This window comes from Oppia nitens, unplaced genomic scaffold (genome assembly GCF_028296485.1).
Source record: "Oppia nitens isolate AA-2021 unplaced genomic scaffold, nextdenovo-longstitch-racon4-pilon3 scaffold18_pilon_pilon_pilon, whole genome shotgun sequence".
Taxonomy (NCBI): domain Eukaryota; kingdom Metazoa; phylum Arthropoda; class Arachnida; order Sarcoptiformes; family Oppiidae; genus Oppia; species Oppia nitens.
Genome location: NW_026533197.1, coordinates 1,905,816 through 1,921,788, shown reverse-complemented (window position 1 = coordinate 1,921,788; position 15,973 = coordinate 1,905,816). Strand labels below are relative to the sequence as shown.

At 25.0% G+C, this 15,973-nt stretch overlaps 3 protein-coding genes across 5 annotated transcripts; 1 reads left to right on the top strand and 2 right to left on the bottom strand.

Moving 5' to 3' along the window:
* The first annotated feature begins 428 nt into the window (after positions 1-428).
* Positions 429-4,871, top strand: LOC128965833 (glutamate [NMDA] receptor subunit 1-like). The gene is made up of 19 exons (XM_054312610.1): positions 429-569; positions 629-671; positions 881-969; positions 1,033-1,102; positions 1,256-1,273; positions 1,349-1,418; positions 1,488-1,630; positions 1,698-2,312; positions 2,398-2,688; positions 2,768-2,828; positions 2,920-3,047; positions 3,241-3,411; positions 3,463-3,505; positions 3,573-3,672; positions 3,749-3,914; positions 3,983-4,109; positions 4,170-4,267; positions 4,326-4,528; positions 4,599-4,871. The coding sequence occupies exons 3-19, from the start codon at positions 910-912 to the stop codon at positions 4,869-4,871; spliced, it is 2,637 nt and encodes an 878-aa protein (XP_054168585.1). The 5' UTR covers positions 429-569; positions 629-671; positions 881-909.
* Positions 4,872-6,755: 1,884 nt separating this feature from the next.
* On the bottom strand, positions 6,756-11,459 carry LOC128965967 (calcium/calmodulin-dependent protein kinase type 1-like). 2 transcript variants are annotated; one of them, XM_054312761.1, is made up of 12 exons: positions 11,276-11,459; positions 10,920-11,146; positions 10,722-10,853; positions 10,567-10,641; positions 10,357-10,495; positions 10,177-10,282; positions 10,076-10,084; positions 9,971-9,987; positions 7,653-7,863; positions 7,547-7,595; positions 7,395-7,482; positions 6,756-7,331 (listed from the first exon to the last, which is right to left on the bottom strand). In XM_054312761.1, exons 2-12 carry the CDS (start codon positions 11,033-11,035, stop codon positions 7,134-7,136), a joined length of 1,140 nt encoding a protein of 379 aa, XP_054168736.1. In that variant the 5' UTR covers positions 11,036-11,146; positions 11,276-11,459; the 3' UTR covers positions 6,756-7,133. The 2 variants fall into 2 exon arrangements, with proteins under 2 accessions (XP_054168736.1, XP_054168735.1); XM_054312760.1 differs by having other exon boundaries at positions 6,757-7,331; positions 10,920-11,067.
* Positions 11,460-13,638: 2,179 nt separating this feature from the next.
* LOC128965777 (ras-related protein Rap1) lies at positions 13,639-15,502 on the bottom strand. 2 transcript variants are annotated; one of them, XR_008484690.1, is made up of 8 exons: positions 15,269-15,502; positions 15,119-15,190; positions 15,034-15,052; positions 14,859-14,965; positions 14,510-14,794; positions 14,356-14,446; positions 13,971-14,044; positions 13,643-13,895 (listed from the first exon to the last, which is right to left on the bottom strand). XR_008484690.1 is itself a non-coding variant. In XM_054312545.1 (7 exons), the coding sequence occupies exons 2-6, from the start codon at positions 15,173-15,175 to the stop codon at positions 14,357-14,359; spliced, it is 558 nt and encodes a 185-aa protein (XP_054168520.1). In that variant the 5' UTR covers positions 15,176-15,190; positions 15,269-15,502; the 3' UTR covers positions 13,639-14,044; position 14,356. The 2 variants fall into 2 exon arrangements, 1 of the variants encoding a protein (XP_054168520.1); XM_054312545.1 differs by having other exon boundaries at positions 13,639-14,044.
* Positions 15,503-15,973: the final 471 nt, after the last annotated feature.

Below are 15,973 nucleotides of genomic sequence, written 5' to 3'. Positions count from 1 at the left end.
TATAGTATAGGTCTAATAAATCTGATAAATTAAATACTTATTATAAATGAATTTAAATAGTCAATTGATGATAATAGTATAATGTGTTAAAAACTGGAATCATTTTATAGCTCTATTACAGCATCACTACATCACTGCATCACAACATCACCGAAATAGTATTGATTTGTTTGCTTTGAAACATAAGATATTATGACTTTTATGGAGGTTTGCGAGCATTTATTAAAAGACTACAATTATTTAATATTTATATATATATTTAAGTTGTTTTTCCAATATTTTTAAATATTTTATTTATCATAAATTATTATATAACTGTATAATATATATTTGTATAGATATACAGAAGATAAATCAAAATGGATTTATATAAGATTTTTAATAAAAAGAGTTTGTTGTTAATTAAATGCATTATGTATTTTAAGATAATTTTATGTATATTATCAATAACGAGGGCTAATAAGTCTGATTTAATTATAAACGATTTGTTATTAAATAATGAAAATCCTAAAATTTATAATATTGGTGCTGTACTTAACTCTGGTGACAGTATATTTGAATTTTCGCAAGTAATATATATTTTAATATTAATTATTAGCAAAATAAGTAAAAATTACTTATTTGACAGACAATTGAAGATATTAATAACAGACCCGGATTTCTACCTAAAGGTTTAATTGAAAATTTATTAAATATTTAAGATATAACTAAAAAAAAACATTTTTAGTTTTACATTTAATTTTATTAATAATAATTAACTTATTAAAAATTATTGTAGTTTAAATAACTAAGCAAATGTCAATTAATAATTATTAAGTGAAATGAAAAAAAATAATTATTTATTTAATTTATATGATATATTAATATAATCTATTAATAGGTATTACATTATATGCGGTGACAATAGTAATGAACACAAACCCCATCCGTACGGCTCAAAGTGTTTGCGATAAACTAATATCATCACAGGTTTGACATTTAATTTAAAACAATAATTTTTATGATAATATATATAATTTCAATTGCAATCAGGTCTACGCTGTCATAGTATCTCATCCTTCAAATGGCGATCAATCTCTTTCATCAGTTTCCTTCACTTGTGGTATTTAGTTATCTAATAATATATTGTAAAATATTAATATTAATAACAAACAGCAATATAATGTATACATTTAGTTATCACAATTGTATAAAATAGTAAAAATTAAAAAATATTTATATAAATTTAATATTTATTATTTTATTTCATATACAGGTTTCTACAATATTCCAGGTTATAGTGATTTTTTTCTAAATTAAAGAGTAATTTGTGAATAACTTAATAAAAAATAATTGATTGATTTAATAGTAATTGGTATATCAAATAGAGACAGTACATTATCAAACAAAAATCTACATGGGTCATTCATGAGAACTATGTAATAAATTTATTATTTAATATAAATTATAACAATTTTATAATTATATGATTATTGTGTTGGATATAGTGCTCCGCATTCACATGAGACAGATGTCTGGACAGAGATATTGATTCGTCTAAAGTATTTAAGTGTTGTCTTTATCCACAGCTCCGATAGCGATGGCAGAAGCACTTTAGGCCGGTTCCAGAATTTAGCGGATATCGCTAACAGTAGGATATAATACTCATATATTTAACATAATATCAATTGTTTATATAATTAGTAACATAATTACAGTCAAAGTGGAAACTATTATCAAATACGAACCGGCAGTTCTGTCAATAGCCGATGCATTAGAAGAGGCCAAACGAGAGCTTACGTGTCGGGTATTTATTTTGTACGCTAACACTGAAGACGCACAAAGTATTTTCCAAGAAGTAAATCGACATAATATGACTGAACCGGGATATGTATGGCTGGTCTCAGAGCAAGCATTAGACGCTCCTAACAGACCTAATGGTGTGCTTTCGCTAAGAATTAATTCTGGAAACGAAAGCGCAATAATTCGTGACTCAGTTCAAGTGTTAGCAAATGCTTTGAAAGAGATGTATGAAACCGATAACATAACTGTCCCGCCGGCCGATTGCGCAAAAATATCATCGACTAAATGGGAATCGGGAATCAAATTTGTAAAACATTTAATTAATCAAACTTTTAATGGAAAGACGGGTAGAATAGCTTTCGATGAGTTTGGAGACAGACTTTTCAGTGAATATAATCTCATTAATGTAATCGATGGCAGAGAAGAGATTGTCGGTCATTACTCATTCTCCAAGAATATCATGAAAATGGAGTTACAATTAATTGAGGATCAAGTGGTTTGGCCGGGAAATCAAAAAGATAAACCTTTAGGTTTGTTTCAATTATAATATTTAGTTAAATGTTAGTTAAATGATTTTATTAAATTTTAATAATAATAATAAATTATTTATTTTAGGATATATTATACCAAAACATTTAAAAGTTTTTACTTTGGCTGAAAAGCCATTTGTTTGGGTAAAGCCTGTATTGAAAGATGGTATTTGCAAAAATGGACAAAAAATGTGTCCCAAATATTATTTTCCAGAAAAAAGATATATCGATGAATGTTGTGAAGGATATTGTATTGATTTAATGGAAGAGTTGGCCAAAAGATTGAATTTTACTTATGATTTGGAACAAGTAAAAGATGGACAATACGGCTCATATGAATTCATTAATGGAGACAAGTCTTGGACAGGACTCGTAGGTATGATATAACAAATTAATATTATCTTTATTATACCATTATTTTAATAGCAAATATTTAATTCTATTTATAAATAAAGGAGAATTAGTATATAAAAGAGCAGATATGGTGGCCGCACCTCTCACTGCTAATCCTGAAAGGTATAGAAATTTTTATATATTTATATACCGGTATAGTATATAATAATAATTAATAAGAATATTAAAAAGTATTTTTAATTATCAATTTTAGAGGACAAGTCATCGATTTTTCCAAACCATTTAAATACGAAGGCATAACAATATTACAGAAAAGACAGCCACGAAAGGCAGCGTTGGCTTCATTTTTACAACCATTTGAAAACACGTTATGGTTATTAGGTATGTACGGTATATATACGGTATATATACGGTATATATACGGTATATATACGGTATATATACGGTATATATACGGTATATATACGGTATATATACGGTATATATATACGGTAGATATATTGTATGTACGCTATAAATATTTAATAATTAAAATAATAATTAAATTTAAAATAAATAAATATTGTATTTATAGTGTTAGTATCAGTACATGTGGTGGCACTGGCACTCTATCTACTCGATAGGTTCAGTCCTTTTGGTGGCTTTAAAATGTTGAATGTGGTCCCATCAGATGAAGGTGCTCTCAATCTTTCCAGTGCTATCTGGTTCTCATGGGGTGTCCTATTAAACAGTGGAATTGGAGAAAGTATTATATAAAGAAATTTAGAAATAAATTTATTTAAATAACTTTTTTCAGGAACTCCGAGAAGTTTTAGTGCTCGTGTTTTAGGTATGGTTTGGTAAGTATAGATAATTGATAGCAAATAATGCAGACTAGCATTACTTTATACTGAATTTGAAATGTAGGGCTGGGTTTGCTATGATAGTTGTCGCCTCTTATACCGCTAACTTAGCCGCATATCTTGTGCTTAATCCTCGTGACGATCACGCGGTGTCTGGTATTGAGGTGTTGTGGTATTTGATTATTCATTTATTATGTAATATATGATAAAATAATGTTTTGAAATGACGACAATTAATAGGATTCTCGACTGAGAAATCCAACTGAAAACTTCACGTTTGCAACTGTAAAGGGAAGTGCTGTCGATATGTTCTTCAGAAGTCAAGTACATCTTTTTAATGCCTACCGAACTATGGAAGAGACAAACAAAAATAGTCCCGAAGAAGCCATAGCAGCCATTAAAGACGGTTAATCCATAATTGTATATATTTTGGTATTTTAAAAATATTTATATTTAAATTGATTGAAAATATAGGATATCTCAATGCATTTATATGGGATTCGCCACGACTTGAGTACGAATCGGCACAGGATTGTGATCTCGTTATTTCTGGTGAATTGTTTGGTCGATCCGGTTATGGTATTGGTCTACAAAAGAATAGGTAATATAAACTGTTATTTAAACTAAAGACAGTTTGTATTAAATTTTAATTTATTAATAGTTTTTGGACCGAAAAAGTGACGTTAGCTTTACTACAAATGCATGAAAGCGGATCAATGGAAGCGTTGGACAATAAATGGATTCTTCAATCAGAAACAGGTACTCAACTAATTGATCATTTGTTAGTATTTTATATCTAAATATTATATTAATATAGACTGTGAGAGTAAGACAGAGCACTTCCCATATACTTTGGGCATCAAGAATATGGCCGGAGTTTTCATTTTAGTTTTCGCTGGAATTGTCGTCTCTTTTGGATTAATAGTCATTGAAATCGTTTACAAAAAAAGAAGAGCACGAAAGCTAAGACGATTGGCAATTGCTAAGAAGTTAGCCATCAAATGGCGTTTAAGGACTCAAGTATTATATCATACATTGAAATAATTTATATAAATTTAAACTAAATTCAATTAATGTATTATAATTATAGAAAAGCAAATCCTATCCATTAAACTTATATTCGGCGTTTCCGGTGCTCAACAAAGAGTTCAAAGAGTTGGCAATTAATAAAAGCTTTGAAATAGACTCGCGATCTTCGACTCCATGCGATTCACAATCATTTGTCATCCCTCCGCCTCCACCCCCACCTCAAACTTTTCAAAGAATTCCCTCAACATATACTACTTATACAACTGTTCCCAAAAGATCAGCCCAACAAAAAATATATGAATATAAACAAAGACGATCTCTTGGATATTACTAATTATTGAATTTAAAAAATAATTTAAAAATTTAATTAATGTCATTAAATTTTACTTACATTTTGCTTGAATTAATAATATTAAAAAAATAAATATGTGAAAAATTCAATTTATTTTGACATACATTAAAACATCAATTATTACACACATAAAACTATAATTGAGTAAGTTTTATATAAACAATAATTTGGTTCAATAATAATAAAAATAAATATAAGTTATATTACAGTAAAATAGGCAAAAAAAAGTGTCTTATGTTTTAAATTTTAGCTTAATTTGACAAAGTGTTATAACTAATTCAAATATGATACTTATTTTAATAAAATATAATTATAATAATGTTTATAATGAGTTATATTAAAATATTGTAATTTAATAATTAGCTATTAGTTTAAAATGTAAATTAAAGTGCATTTTCTAGACATAATATATTGTATTTGTATACTGTAGTAAATTAATATATCTGTACTGTATTACAGGTACTTAAAATCAACAGTTGATAATAAAGGCTATATCTTAAAATCAGACCCGCATCAGACTCCCGACTCATAATGTTTTGTGAATATCTATTAAACTATATTTTTAATATAAAAATGACCACAAGTGGCAAAGTTATAGATAATTTTAGACTCAATATATTTATAATTAATTATTTTTTATTTACTCTTATGATTGGACAGATAATTGCATCAGAACTCTTTTAACAGGTCTGATGCAATTATCTGTCCAATCATAAGAGTAAATAAAAAATAATTAATTATAAATATATTGAGTCTAAAATTATCTATAACTTTACCACTTGTGGTCATTTTTATATTAAAAATATAGTTTAATAGTTATTCACAAAACATTATGAGTCGGGAGTCTGATGCGGGTCTCATAGTAAGATAGAGCCGATAATAAACCATATTTTGCCTCTAAATTAACTGAATGTAAATTTGATAACAAAATAAAAACTCTTTATTTGTTAGAATTAATATTTTATGTTTACTTTTGCTTAATTTTAAAATACCGGTTATTGACTAAAAAATAATTTAAAACATTTAATATAATAATTATATTAAATGTTTTAAAATATTTGTAAAGTTATAACTCATTAATTATTATAAATATAAATTATTTTAGATTACGGTAAAATAAATCACATTTATTAAGATTCATCAAAATTAATCTAAAAATGCAAAACTTAAGACACATGTTTTGAAAAATCATTTAAATTGTGAAAATAATTAATTAAATTTATTTTGTGTCATATTTATGTAATATCACTTCATTTAAATCACATATTTTTATTTTACTGTATATAAATATTTAAATAGTTTGCAAATATTTCCAATTATTTATAATTATATAATAATTGAAATAAAATATGGTTTAAGGAATGTATTGACAAAATATAGCATAAGTTACAATGTATTTGATTATTGGCAACTATTTTGTAAGCATTTATCATTGCAAAGCACATATAAGTTTATAATATCTCACATAAATATATACAATGATAAGTGTATATTGTATTATTAATAGTATGATAGCAATTCACTATTATTGCAATTGATATCTTTTAAAAATTTTGTAAAAATTAATGTTTTGTTATTTACTTCATCATATAAACTCAAATACTAAAAATAATGATTGCAAAAAAACAAGTATACAATATATAAATTATAAAAATTATAACAAAATTAATAATAATTAGATAATATATTTAAAAAAATACAAACAAAATAAACTAAAAAGTAAATGCATAGATCATTAACGAATGACTCGTGTGTTAAATATATATAAACAACTAAATTAGTATAAATTTTTATAAAATTAAAATAAAACAATTCATGACTATTACAATAAACTTAAAACCCGTCATTATATTTTTTAAAATAAATTCTGCAAATATTGTATAATATTCATATAATTTATACAGTGATAGCATTTTATAATTACCGGTAATTGATAACATCTGATTCAACAATTATTATTTAAATAATAATTAATAATATGACCAATAATTGGCAATTATTTTCTCGTTTGTGCTTTAAGTTTCTAATTGATGTTTAAATAAAAATCAATTAGATGTATAAGGTTTATATATATAACATAACAACTGATAAGTAATCTATTATTAAATTAACAAATGTCATGAACTATTTGACTCAATCTTTATCAGTTTTGCATCAGTTAACCAAATGAGTATTTATACAACTTTTCAAATAATGTAATTTAATAGTTAATGATAAATGATATTTATATCATAATAACAATATCTAATCTGAAGTGTTAACAGTCCTAATAGGACTAACCGTTGTATCACTTTCTAAGTCATTTAATTTAGAGTAGAGATCGCTTTGAGTATTTGACGGATCAGTATTGTGTGCATCACTTGTTTGATCTAAAGAAGTGGCAGAACTACCCATCGCTAACTTCCGCATCTGTCGTATAACAGCAGTCGCATTGTATGCTTGCTATCGATCGCAATACAAGCCATTATATCATCAAATTAAACTTAATTTTAATTAATAACTTACTCTCCATTTAGTTTTAGCAAAATTTTTCTTAAGTTGTTCACTGACTGATCCGTGTATATTCATATCTTTTGCTGTATTTCCTGATATCCTATTATATAAAATTATTATATATTACATAATTTATAAACATATTTAAATAAATTAGTGAATACCATGGATGTGCTACTGCAAGTTTACATGTAAATCGTTTGCTAACATCAACTATTTAATTAATTAGTTAATTAAAAAATTGTTTAAATAATATTAGTAAAAACTAACCGCAAATTAAATGTCTAATGAAATCTTTAGCTGAATCTGAAATATCGTCCCAATACGGACTGTCAAATTCAAACTCTCCTTTTAATATCTGAGCAAAAAGATTGGCATCATTTTCGTCATAAAATGGGGGGTAACCACATAATAATATATAGGCTATCACTCCTATACTCCATACGTCCACTGACTTGCCATATGGTCTCTGTGCTAATACCTATTTGGTATATAAAACACATTATTTTATTAATATTATTTCTATTAAATTTTAGTCATAATATTGTATTTATCATAAAAATTAAAATATTATACTATATTTCATATTGAATAAAAAATATTGTCATACAAATATATTTTTTCAATCAATGTTTTATCAAATATTAAATATAAAACAAACAATAGTATGATATAGTTTAATATTCAACTTATGTATATTATATTAGAGATTAAAAATTGCTGGTAATAATTATAAATATACAAATAGCTTATTTTACATTATTATAAAGCTAATAGTGCTTAAGTTAATTACATATCACTAAAAATATATTATACTAACATATAATGTTTTGCTAGTGAGTTATATTTCATTTAAAACTATGATAAGAATATGAATTTGTTTATATAAATTTTATCAATAAATATAATGTAAATATAATATTTCACAATTTTTTTAATTAACATTTGTTATTAATGTATAAAATAATTAGATAGTTGCCAAAAATATTTTAAAACAAAATTTAAATAATTTTTATAACAACTGATAACATTACAAACTATTAAAATATAATTATATAAAAGTTTAAAATTTAAAATAATGATTTAGATTTTGATTTTTTACAATAATTCATACAATGAATAATAACGCCCCGTAACGACACTTCATATCAATACAAATAAAAGTAATACATAGATATATACCGTATGTATATATATCTCTAATGCTCTCAAAGGTTTATTATTAATTGGTCCCTGCAACGTTAATTATACAAAAAATATTAAAAATAAATAAATAAAACAAATATAACATAACAAAATTTATTAGGGTAGAAAATTTTTAATTAATAAAAAAATGTCTCAGTACAAATAAAACCAAAACAATAGCAGACGCACCACAAATATATCACATAGATTACACTTAATATATACATACAAAAATACATAATGTTTTAATATATACATACAAAAATACATAATGTTTTGTATAAACTCCGCCCCTAAGCATTATACCTAATAATATTGCGCGAATATACATAAACTACTGTGTTATAGGGTATCATTGTGTGACGGCAATTATTGTTTTGGTTTTGCTTATATTGAGATAGTTTTAAATATAATTTGACAAAAAATAATTTTGATATTACTGTAATAGTTTATTTGTAAATGAGTATGATATATTATTAACATTAGTATAAAATACGTAATAAAGTTTAATTCAAAAATCTATCATGATAGCAAAATTGATCATCACAGATATATATATATATATATCATTATACTGCATATATTTAAAAAGCAAACAAAAATTTGAAATTTACTATTAAAATTAAAAATTAATTTAACGAGATTTTATATAATTTATATTGTATACTATAACAAATTTATAATATGGTAAAGTTAAATTTTCTATGAAATATATGATGCTATTTTGAAAATTACTAAATTAACTTTTATAAATATATAGTTTTAAAAATTATGTACAGTATGTATGCATTTAGGGAAAGAGTGTCAAACTAGAAATAATGTAAACTTCATTCACATAACACAGTAAGTCATTGTTTATTGAGTTATCTAATAATGACTACTAATCAAGCTTTTAGGTCACTAATCATTCTTACCCTTAAAATAAGTCATCTATTGAGATGTCTATACAATGCCTAATAATAACCTATAAATTTCGGGTAACTTTAAATTTAAAGATTGGTAGGAAATTAATTATAATATTAATAATTAATATTATTACCGTATTATCATTTAATTAATTCATAGCTATTTAGCGCTCTTTACATTACAATAGACCGGGCTCCAATTTCCAATTGTTTCATAACCCCACGACCTCACATTTTTTAGTTGGCAAATAAATGTGATATTTGTTGCCGAAATGTGATAATTTTTTAAAAATTATTCGGTAGGAAAATAAGTGGTACATACGGTATAATGTTTCAACTTTTAAATATTTAATAAAATATATTATACCATACTAAACTATACTAAAACATTGACGAAAACAATATTATGTTTGATATTATATTTATACTGCATAATAGTGAATAATTATCACAAACAAAAATTATAAAAAGTAAATTGAAACAAAAAATGAGACTCACCTCTGGTGCTACATATCCTAATAGTCGTGAGAGGAATAATAATTTTATTACAACAATAATAATATTAGTTATTACCATAAATATAATCAAATAGTAAGCACATACCAGGTGTTCCTATAATTAAAACATATGATAATTAATATTTAATAAATACCGTATATATAACCTTATATATACTGTATATATATAATAAAAGGCAAAAATACCGCAAGCAGTGGCCATCACTCCTGATTCTTCCATTTTAGACAAACCAAAGTCACTGATCATAATTTTTGAGTCTTCATCTGTACTGTAATACAAGAGATTCTCTGGCTGTTTGTCCAAACAAATCAATAAAAATTAGTGTAATTGTTATAATAAGAGTAATATTAGTAAATAATTAATACTTTAAGATCTCTGTGGACGACACCACAAGAATGCATATAATCGACGGCCTCTAAGATCTGTTTGATTAGATGTGAGGCGTCTTTCTCAGTATAGCTTCCCTTCTCAACAATTCTGTCGAAGAGTTCGCCACCCATTACTCTATTGGTGATAATCATGTCATCAATGATACCAATTTAGTTACCATTAAAACTAATTATAACTATACATACAATTCCATCGCCAAATAAACCTTATTTTTATCTTCAAATGTCTCAATTAGTTGAACTATATTTGTGTGCTTAAGTCTGTTATAATATATAATCAAATATGAAAATTATTAATACTTTAATTAAATATCATTTGTCAACAATCAGTTGATACACACTTTCTAAGAACTTTAATCTCATTTTCCAATGAATCCTCTTTACCCTTAAGAGCTCTTTTGTCGATGCATTTGATGGCAACTAATTTATTGTTGACTTTATGTTCAGCGAGATATACTTGAGAGAAGGCACCACTAGTCACACAAATGACAATTAATGAGTGGATCAGATTAACAATTAAGTCATCAATGACTACATACGTGCCCAATAAGTCCTTAAATGTATAGACATCTTCAATATTACATGTATTGATGATATCATTGCTTAGTTCACGACTTTGTCGACGATTGACATCTTTTTTACCAAACAGAGGCATCTCTTCAACACATTAGACAATATATGGTATGACTGTTATGACCAAAACGTGTCCAACCAATTGATACAATATGTATATATCATATATCATATAAATATTATACTATTATTGCTATATATTTGATTTGTTTGGCAATTGTAATCATAATTATAATTAAAATATATTAAACTATACTATAATAGTAATTAAGACATATTTATAATGAAAATCATATTAAATCATATGATATGAATGACATACCAATAAACATAACATTAATATTATATTAATGTAAACTCAATAGCATTGACAACAACATCACTGAACCACTGCTAACATAGATCTTCAATAACATACAGTTATGTACAGTACTTGTAATACATTTCAGTATTGATGTAACACTATATTCAATATAAACTACTCTACAGTACTGTATAAATGTACAGTATTTGCAAACATTACACAACTATACCTTATATAATATACTTTAAGTTATATAGTATTACATGTTTTACTCAATATTATGTGCCATCTCTATACAGTATATCATATTATGTCATATTATATTAATAGTATATTTTCTAAACGCAATTCAATTTATAGTATAATAATTATTTGGGAAGGAATTTCCAATTATTGTCAACTAATTCCCCAACAAATAGGTTAAATAGTGTATAATATATCTGTATAATATTTGTATGAATTAAAGTTATCATGATGACTTTTTATACTAAAATATACCATCATTTAATTTAACATATATTTACTGAAAAATTGATGATATAATTTATATAATAACGATTTTGATTGAAGATTAAAATATCGACTATTAGTAAAATAATAATAAACTTTTATATGATAATATATGTATCACAATATTTGAAAAAAATATTGTAATAATTAAAATAAAGAATTTTTAAAAAGATTGTATCAATTTGAGACAATTTCTAAACTAACTAAAATAATAAATATATACATTCTATGGCATCTAAATTATATTTATAAATATATATATAAATTTATTATTGTGCAGTTGTTTTCACAAATTTAAACAATTGATATACTGTATGTAATATATACTATTGAATATATTTTTTTTTTGAAACATTAGAAAATTAAACAATTTATAGCACTTTAAAAAAATTACATCCATTTGTTAATGAAGTACTAAAAACTTGACACTACAACACATGTCCACTCAACCCCTGCCGACATCCCGTATTGTTTACAGCACTGTTATCTAAAAACCAGTGCATATGTGGTGACCAACACTGATCAGTAGTATTAGCGGTCTATAAGTATCAGTGAAACGATAGCCTAATCGACACATTTTTAGTGATTTAAAAGTATTTTCGACAAAAAAGTAGGAAAAAATAATTTTTATGGCACAAAACAGGGTATCAATTATTCAATTTTTGGCCACTTTCTCAGATTATAAGTATTTTATAAATATTTGCTTAAAAATGTATCATTAATTTATACGTAATATAATTTAAAGACTTGAGTTTTGGTATTATTTATTATAAAAATATAAAATATATTTTCCATTCTAAGAGTTAGGGAGAGGAATAAAATATTTTCCCTATTTTCCGGGAAAATTGGAGGGATTTTATTAGAGAACTTCCCTTTCTTGGAAAGTTGTCTGAACTCTAGTAATAATACAATTGATTTAAAGACAATTTTTGTTTAAATTATCAATTAAAATAAAATCTCAAATTAAACATAAAATTGTTTATATGTTTTGTCATTAAATAATTCATATATATTTTTGAAACCATATCTGTTTAAACATTTAATTAATTACTAATTCAATGACATATTGTTTGTGTTTAATATCAAATCAAGTCGTCGTCTTTTGTTTTTACAAAATCTGTCAAATTATTGCATATATTTTACTATTTAATAACTTTATACACTTTTGTTCAGTTTTTACAACTATTTATATTATTTATTTGTACATAAAAGTTGTTTTATTTAAAAAATGTGATTTTATGTGGAAATGTGTTTATTTTTAAATTATGTATTTATATGTGAAATAATACCTGAATTAATCAAAAGTATTCCCTATTTTATGCTTCGGAAAGTTATCTATTAATTCTGAAACACATATTTTAAGGATCTATAGTATAGTTAGAGTTCGATCAACATTCATAGGGAGGGAAGTTCCCTAAAAAATCCCTCCAATTTTTCCGGAAAAATACTCATCAAGTGGTAAAATTTTAATTATTTTTGTAAATTTCTTATTACAAAGTTTTTCATACAAACCAGCAATTAGTTGTCAATTCCATGAAATAATGTTAATTTAAAATAAATTAAGACATGAAATAAATTGCGGGCACTTTAATTTAAATAAAAATTACAATAATTAATGTTTTGTTTGTTAAACAATTATTTGTTGTGACATTAAATTTTGTTTCATTTAATTTAAAGGAAGTTTGATATTAAGTTAAATAATTTAATTGCAAACATAATTCAATACAAAGAAAAATATAGCACCAAATGTGCGAAATGTGTTTTATTAATAATTATAAATCTTCTGAATATTTAAATAAAGATCTTTAAATCAAATTTAATTGTAAGAAATTTAAATGTTTAGGTCAACAATAAAGTCATTTAACACTAAATCAACAAATTATTTAATATCTATAAAATAATTGGCAAACTTATAAAACAAACATTTTGTTTTATAGACTTATTAAACAATTTCAATTCAATTAATTTATTTAAAACATATTTTGTGCACTTTTTCCCACTCTTTCTTGAAATTACATAAATATAACACTTTTGGGATATTCAATGTAAAAATTATAAACTTATAAATATAAATAAAATCATAGTTTAAAAGTAAATAAAATGAATCAATTAAACTTTGAGCAAAAACCTAATTACAAAAAAATAAAAGTTTCAAATCATTACATATGACTTAGAAATTGAAAACCTTTTGATAAACTCATACATTGTTTGGATATTTTGTTTTTGTTGTTTAGAAAATAAAAATATGTGCCATTTGTGTCACTTATTTATAAGTCTCTAAAATGATTGAATGAAAAGTATATATAAATTATTATATACTGTATATATATATATATATATATAACTAGTGATAAAAGATATAAATTGTAATAAAATGAGTTCATTTATATGAAGTTTTTAAATATACTGTATATGTTGTAGAATAGTATAGAATTAATTTACATCTTAGTATTGGCTCAAAAGGGAAATGTCTTAACAGGCAATTAATTGCTTTAAACTTTCATTAAAATCAATTATTCACTCAAATTGGAGTCTTTGTAAGTCTAAAAGCTTTAAATATATTTATCAATAATTGTCTCTATGTTTACATTACAACACAACACATCTTGGCTTTCGTGGCGGTCGTTGTTTTTTCTCCGGATTCTTTCTATTGATTTGTCGGACCAAATCGTAAAAGATCTTTCAAATAAATTAATTATATTAATAAATTCATCAAATATGAGATCACCTGACATGACATACCTCATTGACATTGATCTTAGCTTTGGCAGAGGACTCGAGAAAAGCACAGTTATTGAAACTTCGGGCCAGATTTGCGCCCTGATCTTTGCCGACCACTCTTTCATCGTCGAGATCACACTTATTGCCGACCAAAATCATAGGCACATCGTCGGTGTCTTTTACTCGCAATATCTGTTCCCTTAGATCCTGTAAGTCATTAAAAGTGGACTGAGCTGTGATCGAGTAAACCAATACAAATCCCTGTCCATTCTTCATATAGAGATCACGCATTGCTGTGAATTGTTCCTACCGTACAAACAATACATTTAATATCACATTCAATATACACTAATAAGTCAACACAACTAACAGTGCCCGCTGTGTCCAATATCTCGAGCATACATTGCTGTCCATCCACTTCCACTTGTTTGCGATAACTGTCTTCAATAGTCGGATCATATTTCTCAACAAATATACCTAAATATATGATGATGGTCAATTAATAAACATATACAATGTTATCATGGTTATTATCATTAACTAACCTTGTACAAATTGCACCGTCTATAACAACAAACCAACAAACATAACATAACATTAGTAACAATATATTTCAAATATATCACATACCAGTGCACTCTTGCCCACACCTCCTGATCCCAACACAACTATCTTGTATTCACGCATTTCTTGATATTAGCCCTGAAATGACACAATCAATGTATACATTATTAGATGAAAATATCTTTAAATGAGTTTATGTTGTGTTTGTGGACATACCTGTTGTGCTCGCAATCGATGTGATTGATGTCGTCAAGTGATCACTTGAGCCGACAATCGGTGTCGATATTATCTGAAGACAAATTGATAGCAAAGTATTGTTGGCACTAATCAAGGCTTTAATTAATAGTCAATTAAATATCAATTAAATCAATAATTAGAGTAATTATAGCATTGATGGCAATGACGGTAGTGTTGGTTGTGTTGTGTGAAAGTGTGTTGTATTGTATGTATCATAGAGTGTGTCAATTGAGTGCAACATTAATAACTAGACATAAATATCAAATATATACATATTTCTATCAAAATTTACTTTTTTTTATATTTTAATTATCAATCACTATATAATTTATTCACCTTGTATTAACCTGGGTATTATAATTGTGTTGTACAATCTATTACTTGCTATTTGAAATTTTAATTATGATTAAATAGCTTAAAGTTATTTATATAGCATGTTATGCTAACTAATTAACATATTAATTTTTTTAAAAAATATTTTATATTAAATTATATTATTTAAATCTATATTAATTAAACCATATTCAATGGCCACTTAATATTTGATGTCTTAATAATATTTGAAATTTCAAATTCATGTTATTTTTGCAAATGTGTAATTCATATATAAAAGAAACAAAGAATGTGTAATTAAGTTTATTCAACAACAAAAATAATTATAAGTGTATTTATAATTTATTGGTA

Bases quoted from the DNA above. Each gene is read 5' to 3' on its own strand.
- LOC128965833 (XM_054312610.1), top strand. From the start codon at position 910: ATGAACACAAACCCCATCCGTACGGCTCAAAGTGTTTGCGATAAACTA. The intron at 2,313-2,397 runs GTTTGTTTCAAT...TATTTATTTTAG, and splicing joins TCAAAAAGATAAACCTTTAG to GATATATTATACCAAAACAT. The intron at 4,268-4,325 runs GTACTCAACTAA...ATATTAATATAG, and splicing joins GATTCTTCAATCAGAAACAG to ACTGTGAGAGTAAGACAGAG.
- LOC128965967 (XM_054312761.1), bottom strand. From the start codon at position 11,035: ATGCCTCTGTTTGGTAAAAAAGATGTCAATCGTCGACAAAGTCGTGAA. The intron at 10,854-10,919 runs GTATGTAGTCAT...TTGTGTGACTAG, and splicing joins TTTAAGGACTTATTGGGCAC to TGGTGCCTTCTCTCAAGTAT. The intron at 7,596-7,652 runs GTTAGTTTTTAC...TTAATTAAATAG, and splicing joins CATTAGACATTTAATTTGCG to TTGATGTTAGCAAACGATTT.
- LOC128965777 (XM_054312545.1), bottom strand. From the start codon at position 15,175: ATGCGTGAATACAAGATAGTTGTGTTGGGATCAGGAGGTGTGGGCAAG. The intron at 14,795-14,858 runs GTTAGTTGTGTT...TTTGTACGGTAG, and splicing joins TATTGGACACAGCGGGCACT to GAACAATTCACAGCAATGCG. The intron at 14,447-14,509 runs GTATGTCATGTC...TTTATTTGAAAG, and splicing joins CTAAGATCAATGTCAATGAG to ATCTTTTACGATTTGGTCCG.